The sequence below is a fragment of the Aethalodelphis obliquidens genome, unplaced genomic scaffold (genome assembly GCF_003676395.1).
Source record: "Aethalodelphis obliquidens isolate GAN/ISIS:26980383/991018 unplaced genomic scaffold, ASM367639v1 scaffold83, whole genome shotgun sequence".
In the NCBI taxonomy this organism is placed as follows: domain Eukaryota; kingdom Metazoa; phylum Chordata; class Mammalia; order Artiodactyla; family Delphinidae; genus Aethalodelphis; species Aethalodelphis obliquidens.
The window spans coordinates 336,781-345,664 of record NW_020838027.1 but is presented as its reverse complement, the minus strand read 5'-3'; the positions used below and the strand labels follow the sequence as shown (position 1 = coordinate 345,664).

Genomic DNA, 8,884 nt, shown 5'->3' with positions numbered 1-8,884 from the left:
TGTGTGTGTGGTGGGTGTGCAGAGGCTATGTGCGTGGGGTGGGTGTGCAGATGCTGTGTGAGGTGGGTGTGCAGTGGATGTGGGGGGGGTGGGTGTGCAGAGGCTGTGTGTGGTGGGTGTGCAGAGGCTGTGTGTGTGGTGGGTGTGCAGAGGCTGTGTGTGAGGTGGGTGTGCAGAGGCTGTGTGTGTGAGGTGGGTGTGCAGAGGCTGTGTGTGTGGTGGGTTTTCAGAGGCTGTGTGTGTGGTGGGTGTGCAGAGGCTGTGTGTGTTTGTGCGTGTGTGGTACGTGTGCAGCAATCACGTCCAGAGTTCCGAGTGGCATGACCAGCTGGTCACTGGGGCAGGCGCGAGCCCTCCTTTCTTACAAACACCCCCAACTTATAACTCATCTACATCCAACCTTCTCTGTCTAAAGGCTGGTGCTCAGGACACCTGGATATGCCCACAAACTACAGGGTCCCCACCTCTGACGCTTCCTGGGATAGATGTTAAATGCAAACAGGCTGCAGTGAAAGTGGAACAGCATCCCTGCCTGTTAGCAAGGGACAGGGACATGACACACAGCCACACGCATCCGAAACAAGGAGGCACGTGCCGGCAGCATAGGTAAGAATGTGCTTCCCCTTCTAGACATCACAAAACGCAGCATTCAGCCCCTTTTATGCAGACCACATTCTCAGACGCCCTTCCAGCACAGAATACGGCATGAGATCGCAGAACAGGACTCAGGACAGAAATTAGGCGAGCAGCACCCTCGTGACAACAGGCAGAGCAGATGTGAAATGGCCAGAGGCCATGAAGGGCAGGTTGTGACTCTCTTCCTTAGCCTTCCTGCACGCTCTGCTATTTCCATAATGTATACTTTATAATCAGAAAAAACACCCAATAAATACTGTTTTATAAAGAAGAAACTGAAGGAAAAAAACAGCCAAACAAGGGGAGTTCCACCCCAGACCTGAACCTGAAACGAGCGTGCAAGGGAGACACAGAGACGCTGGTTTGGAGCTAGTCTCTTGCCTCATTTGGAGACATGAGAGACACAGGTTTGGTTCACCAGCTGTAAGGGCAGAGAGGTCATCACACTCATGGCAAATAGAAGTCGTTGACATTAGTTACTGTATAACATCGGGGAGATGGGTTCCTGTCCATGTGCATCACTCACTCTGACCCCAGCTGCCACCCAGAGTACCCAGAGCCCGCGTGCCAGGTGCGGCCTTGCAGGGTGGCCGTCAGCACGCACCCTCCCCAACTTCGGGTCAAGCAACACGTGTCACTGAACTTGAAAAGCTGCAGATTATCATCGTGCAGCCAGGCACATCTCATGGATTCCAGAGGGACGCGTGACGTGAGCGTGGCAGTGCGTCAGAATTCAAACCACGGGCACCTGTGTGGCCTCCTCTGGCCCCTGCACTGGCCCCGGGGGCTGCCCAGCCAGACAGGCACGGCAGCTCTGCCGTCAAAGGAGGGACCGGAGGCTCAGAGGGTCTGAGGTGTGCAGCCCGACTAAGACCCACCCTCACTCTCCCGTTCCCAGCACAGAGGGCCCTTCCTAGAGGACCGACATAGGCTCCAGGCAAACCCAACAAAAGGACACAGCTTGGAGGACAGGGGTCACACACAGAGCCCACTTGGGTGCCAGACCTGGAAGGGCCACCAAGCCGCCTGCGCCCCGCCTAACGGAGAGGCCCAGAGAAGGCGAGTGGCTGGGCTGGGGACACAGTGAAGCGGGCCTGAAGCCAGGTTTCGTCTCCCTAAGTCGGGTGCTCTCCAGCGACTGCCTTGCTTCTCTGGTGGCCCGGGGCCGGTCCAGGACCCTGCAGGCTGTGGAACAGTGGGCAGCCACGACCAGTCCTGCGGCAACCTCCCTCCACTTGTTCTTTCTATATATTTCCATCTCCCCTGCTTCCTCATAAAGGCTTTGCCTGCAGCACTGCATCCTCCCTCCCACCCAATCACCCCACTACAGGGAACGTCAGGGTAGCTGGAGACAGAGTGGCTGGTTTGCAAGCCGTAGGGCGGCATGCAGCATCTGACAGGGTGGAAGGCTCTGCCTGGCAGGCCCGGCAGACAGACAGACAGCTGGGGAGATACCTTGTTAGAAAAACTCAGTATGGAAAAAACCTCTAGACTGGGGGGAAACAAAGGGAAAAAAATGCATGTGAAAATTGAGCTCCAACACACACACACACACACACACACACACACACACACACACGTGTACACACACAGGCTGGGACACACACACACACAGGAATGCTGGGGAATCTCAAGGATTTAAAGTTCCTAAAGCAAAACCAGAGCCAGGCTAATGCTCAAACCGAACAGACCAGCCAAAAATCTGCCAGCATCAACTAAGGGGGGCAAACAGCACAGGCAGGCTCGGAAGGGGCAGTGGGCAGGTGGGACGTGCTTCCCTGCCTTCCCACCACAACTCACAGCAACAATGAAAGCCCCTCCCCAGTCCTTTACACTACGTTTCTAAACCACTCATGTTCTTTCAATTTCCCCTTGAGACATACAAATCACGAGGTGAGGTCTTGGAAAACTAGAAATCAGGTGTATGTATTTCAATTAATTTTTTTTTTTGGTCACACCATGCTGCATGGGGGATCTTAGCTCCCCGACCAGGGATCAAACCCACGCCCCCTGCATTGGAAGCACAGAGTCTTAAACAATGGACCGCCAGGGAAGTCCCCAGGTGTATGTATTTCTAATTTAAAGTTCTCCAGAAGAGATGTTTTTATCTGAAGTTGTCCAGTTGCCTACCTTGGTCTAGTGCAGCAAGACTGGTGGCTGGGCAGGGAGGACGCTGCCTCTGTCCTTTAATGGGTCCTTTGAAATCACAAGATTCAGCTTTGTGAAAAGGGATCTTTATACTCTGTGGCTCAGAAAGAGGCTTTTAACAGCTTTGGTGACTTTAACGGTTAGCTGAGAGCCACCGTAAGACCCCACGGAAGCACGTCTGTGTGGTGGGCAGAGGCCGGGCGGGGATCTGGAGGCTGGCCTCCTCTTACCCACTCAGGAAGGAAGGTTGGTGCTGGGTTTCCCTGTGGCTCTTTGGGGATACAACAGTAGAGAAGCAATCAGATTCTACACTTCGGGCTCCAAATTTCAAAAGGGTAAAATTTCCCCAAATAACGAGATTACCAAGCATTCTAAGAAGAAAACAGCATCAGGAACTGAAAAGGGGGCTGATTCTGGCATCTGTTCTCCTCCCAGACCCTATGGGAGGGCAGCAGCCTCTGCGTGCTGAGCAGAGCCCACCGAGGCTGGACTTTACACAGAAATCACAGAGAACTGACAGAGCAGGAAGTGAATCAGGCAGCAGGGGTCATAAGGTGTTTAATGCAGGCGTTCACAATTCAGAGATACACTGAATTCCTTTTTCTATTTATTTCATTTTCCCCTGGAATTTGTGGGAATTCTAAACCCAGAAGGCTAGAAGCTGAAGTCCAGGGACACAGAAATGGAAACAGCAACATCTTATCACTCAAGCCAACAGGAGCAAAGAAAACAAAACTAGCCACACGAGGTAATCAGTGTGGCAACAGTACTCGAGCTGGGAGGGAAGGGCGAACGTAATTTTAAAGAAACGGGTTCGATACTTCTTCCCAGTAGATTCTGAATTAAACAAAAAAATACTTGTCACATTCGTTTGGAATCGACATAAACATTGCCCAGGGGTGTCGGGAAGCGGCGGGAAGGGAGCCCAGGACGTTAGTCAGGGGTGGGGTCTGTTAGTCGGGGTGTAAGCATCAGCCCTTCTACAGCAGCAACGGCCACGAGGTGGCAGCACCTGACACCAGAAGCTCGGGGCCCTGGAGGGCCATGCAGACGGGCGAACCCGTGGACATGGGGTGAGAAAGCAGAGCAGAGGCCAGTGACAGCCCACCCCCAAGGAGGCCGGGAGGCTGGGAGCCTCCTTACTGGTGGAGCCTCTCTAAGACCAGAGCTCTGTCTTGAGTCGCAATCAGAATCATGCTTTGGTTTTTAAATGAATGGGCCAAGAAGTGACTCTCAAAAGGATGGGATTACAGTAAAATATGAGAGACAGTGACCTTTGTCCCCTCGTCTGTCTCAAGAGCACTTTCAGGCATGGAGCCTGCACGGAGAGATGAAGAGGTGACACCGCCTGACCCAGGACTCCGGACTCCAAGAAGGCACTGGGCCCCAGGAGCCTCGGCTCCTGATATGAGGGCAGCCTTCCAGGCGGAAAGGTGCCCAAGGTCTAGAGGTGAGACTCAGGCCTTGGCTGTTTCTCTGATCCGACACAAATGGTGAGCTTTGTATGCAAGACGGCAAACACACTGAGTTTCTTTGAGATGGAGGTTCCACTTTAGAAGGCATGAGAACGGCCTGGAAAGTTTGTTAAAACAGGTAACCAGGCCTCACCTCCAGGGTTCCTGACTCAGAAGGTCTGGGGTGGGGCCTGAGAACCTGCACTTCTAACAGGCCCCCAAGGGGTGGTGCCAATGCTGCCACTCCAGGGACCATACACGGAGGACCACTGCCTGGGACTTTTCCTGTCTTTGTTGAAAAGAGCTGCAGAGTAGGTCCCTGGACAGAGCAAGAAGGGGGGTACATTCTCAGAGGCATCGGTCAACACAGCCTCAAGTCTGGTGAATCTGGGCAGAAATCACCGTGACACCACTCCCAGGCACCTGGACCTCTCAGGGGGTGCCTGAGCACGCCCTGATGGAGACAGTGGAGGCCGAGCTCTCTGTGTGTTTGGTTCCCCAGTGTGGTTGGCAGTGAGCTCTCTGGGGGGAGTGGGAGGGATGTGCTTCGAGGGGAGGTCATGGTAGAGTGTGTGTGTATGCGTGCGTGTTGAGTGTGTCGTGTGTGTTCCTACCGTCAAACAACCCAACGATATTAGTGGGACCAGAGTGAAGATTTGAGGTTGACAGGCTGGGGTAGGTGAACTTTTATTTATAAAACATTAAAATAACCCCGGGCAGCAAAAGCTATCTCAGGTCTCCCCCTGGAGCACACACGGGCAGGGGGAGGTCGGGCGTTGCTCCCTTGGAGCCGGAGAAGGGCCTGTGCTTTTGCCACCTGCTGGTTAGCGGGACGACTTCTTGCTGTTTGTGAGCAGGTGCGGGGGAGGGGGCATCAGCAGGGTTAGTTCAGCAACAGGGCTGCATACATACCACCCAGACGCAAGTCGATGAGGTCAGTGTAATAAGACTCTCCCCAATAGTCTACAACAAGGAATCGGTGAAGAGAGTTACTGCATCAGATAACCCTCTGGTCCCCCCGAGCCTCGAGCAATGAACGGCGTGAAGCATAAGAAACACCCAGAGACGTAGCAGGAGGGGGACAGGCGGCAGCTGGAAAGCATGTGTCCCCCCGGGTGCCCCCCCGCCCCCCCACGTGCACACTGTAGCCACAGACCTCTGGGTGCGAGGGGCGGTCACAGAAAACCACAGGTGACTGCACTGACAGAAAGCGATCGGCCAGGACAGAAGCCTTGGCTTGGTTGGGAATCCTGCTGGGACTCAACCTCATCTCAGATTTTAAAAAACTCAAGGGCAGATCAAAGGCTACGAACCTCCCTAATTTCTGAATATGAGAAGCCCCAGGCTGAGGGGCTGAAGGCGAAACGTGAACACCCTAAAAAAGCTGTGTCAGGAACCAGCCCTCAGCTTGCCCTGTCCACACCGACCCCACCAGAAGCAGAAGCACTTCTGCTGGACGGTCTGAGATAAAGGAGGCCCTCTTTCTTCTGCGTTCAGGCCCCCAAGGTCTCCAGCCCCCCTAAGAGCAGGCAACGGGCGGCAACGTATTCTTGTTCATCATACTCCAGGACCCCGACACAGGCGCTGTGAGCGAGGGCGGCCCCCAGGACCGTAACGCACGCAGAGTAGAGTCGGCTGCGGTTCGCTACCTTTTCCTCCACAACCCACAGTCTGACAGCTGGTCCTGGCAGCCTCTGGTTCCACACGAGGGCTCCTCCTTCCAAAACACACACACCGGAAAGCAGACTGAGGCTGATCCAGTGGGTTCCAGAGACAAAGAGGGCTTCCCAGCTGCCCCAGACCAGAAACCTCACGAGTCTCCGTCTTATCCAAGGCTCTGAAGCTAAACTTGCTGTGCGGATACACGTGAGACTCAGAACTACACGAGCCTTCTCTGGAAGGCAGCTAGGCCACCAGTCTGACCCCTCAGAGAGCCCATCGGGTGAGACCGAATGGCCAGTTCAGGGAAGGAGCTGACCAGCACTACTCAGCCCGAGTGGCCTCCTCAAAGGCTCGGCCGCGAGCAAGCAGACGAGCAGGAGGCATGGGACACAGAAGCCCAAGAGAAGGCACAGCTGAGCCTCAAAGATGACCTCTGCCAGGTGGGAGCAGAGACCCAGGGGCTTCTGCCAAGAGGGAGCCTAGGGAGTGATGTGCTTAAAAGAAGAAAAGCGAAGTACTGGGTTCCTGTGTCGAGTGTTTCCAAATGCATTGTGGGAATCTCCCAACGGAGGTACCACAGCCCGTCTTTGAAACAGGAGACGTGTATTTGGACAGAAGTTCTGGGAAGCTTAGCAGACTCTTGACCACAATTGTGGTTTCAACCTGCTCTCTGGAAGCTTCCGGCTCTTCAAGTGCTGTTCTGGGGTCTCCCAAATACCCGATTCACAACTACTTTTAACTCATAAAAAAACTTAAACATGGCTTCCCTGGTGGTGCAGTGGTTAAGAATCCTCCTGCCAATGCTGGGGACACAGGTTCCATCCCTGGCCCGGGAAGATCCCACATGTCGCGGAGCAACTAAGCCCGTGCGCCACAACTACTGAGCCTGTGATCTAGAGCCCATGAGCCACAAGTATTGAAGCCTGCGTGCCTAGAGCCCGTGCTCCGCAAGAGAGACCACAGCAATGAGAAGCCCGCGCACTGCAACGAAGGGTAGCCCCGCTCGCCGCAACTACAGAAAGCCTGCGCGCAGCAACAAAGACCCAACACAGCCAAAAGTAAAAAATAAATAAATTAAAAAAAAAAAAACTTAAACAGGACACACCATGTTCGAATCTTTGATCCGCCAATGTGTAACCCACTGAAGCCCATCAACATGTTAATCTGTGCTGCAGGTAAACTTGCTTCTGTGAGGCCCCAGGACCAGGCTTCTTCTGCCCTCTGTGTGCGAGTGTCTGCCCTGCCTGTGACGCGTGGGAAAATGACACTTCATTCATCAACTTCAATCCTGGCCTGCTAGCAGGGTCTCACTCTCCGAGTGTCCTGCCAGGGTGGTCCTCCAGGTGCAGGGTGGTCCTCCAGGTGCAGAGTGATCCTCCAGGTGCCAAGGTGGTCCTCCAGGTGCCAAGGTGGTCCTCCAGGTGCAGGGAGGTCCTCCAGGTGCCAGGGTGATCCTCCAGGTACCAGGGTGGTCCTCCAGGTGCCACAACACATAGCACATCTGGTTCTGGGTTCACTGTATGTTTGGGAGTATTTATCTGATCTCTTCTTCATAAAGAATCTGAACTGCAGTTGGATCTGTAGTGATTCCACTGAGAGAGCAACTCCGACTTTAAGCTGCAGACACCCAGACCGTTCTCACTGTGCATGTCCTGAGATTCCCATGGCTGTATACGACCTGCCCCCACCTCTGCGCATCAGGTGCCCACCCTACGTCCAGGGCTGGACTGGACATGGAGGGTATTAACCCTGCAGCTCTCCACAACCTGCATTTTCAAATTGTGTTTATTAACATTTAAGAGTAATTTTTTTTTTGAGTTAAACTTGAACTCATAATTTGTCTTGTAAAAAAGCGTTCTGCTGCTTTTTAAAAAAGTTTGAAAACCACTGACTTAGACGAAATTCTGGTTGTATGTGTTTACAAAAAGGTAATTATGTAAACAACTAGTAAGCGGAATTTCAGCAAAATCCCAGGTCAGTCTTCAGTGGTCCCTTTTCTCTGGCCCCTTGGCAGGCAGCAGACTGAGGAATGCAGCCTGCTGTGGAAATGCCGAGGGGCCACCATGGACAAACCGCAGGGCAGCTGACAGACATCTGAATGCCAGGCGGAACCATCAGCGCTGGGTGTGCATCTGAACCTCAGAGCCCTGTGGGGCACAGGGGCACTTACGCAAACTGTGGCCCCTCTCCACCTCGGTAGGAGGAATCTGAGGGTCCAGGCTCCTCCTGGCATCTTCTGCAAGCAGAGAGAGCAGAGAGGGCAGGGCCCGCGGGTCCCCGTTCCCACTGCTTGCAGGGCTGCTCCATCCAGGTGGTCACGTTTGACAGAGGAGGCCGGGTCAGGGCACGCAGGGCGGGGGCCCTGCCGGGTGAGCCTGAGTCCCCGCTCCCGGGCACAGGGGCTGGCTCGCCTCCGGAGTCAAGTTCTCACATTTCATCTGGTGGCACAGTGAGTCCAGCATCAGGCACAAGACATCACAGCCTCATCTTCCTGCCTCGTGTCCTGTCTTCACCTGAAGGTCACCCTGAGTCCACTGCTAGCTGCATTCCGTGGCCGTGAAGGGTCAGGACGGGAGACACCTCCTCTGTGCCTGACCCCAGTCCTCCAGAACCCCACGAACGCATCCCGACACCAGCCGCTCACTCGGAGGCCAACCACTGGTCAGTCTTCCAGCAAGATCAGAGGCAGCGACAGGCCGCATTCGTGGCTGCCTCCTCCTGATTCGCCTTCAGTTTACCCTCAGCCCAAAGCCCAGAGGACCCGCCCCCCTTCCCAAGGAAAGCCACGTCACCACCTGTCCTCATCCCTGGTCCCACGACTCTAGTGCTGACCCTGGAGGCCCGTGCTCTCTACAAAGGGATGGAAGCTCCAGATTCGGGGACTTGGGAAGGCAGGGAGGAATCGCTTGTGCCTGGGTTGGGGCTACAGCTGGGGCTGATCCAGTGGTTTCAAGGTCCTGAACCAAGAGGGCCTCCTGGGCCCT

General features: G+C 54.5%; 1 protein-coding gene across 8 annotated transcripts in view; it reads right to left on the bottom strand.

The window, feature by feature from the left end:
* MICAL3 (microtubule associated monooxygenase, calponin and LIM domain containing 3) overlaps positions 1-8,884 on the bottom strand; it is a 175,622-nt gene that overhangs the window by 6,543 nt on the left and 160,195 nt on the right. The window contains exon 36 of one of the 8 annotated variants that reach the window (XM_027093057.1): positions 5,151-5,201. The exons of the other annotated variants lie outside the window; for them this stretch is intronic. Coding sequence (XP_026948858.1) covers positions 5,151-5,201 — 51 coding nt within the window. The remainder of the gene's footprint in view (positions 1-5,150; positions 5,202-8,884) is intronic. 8 annotated transcript variants of the gene reach the window in all.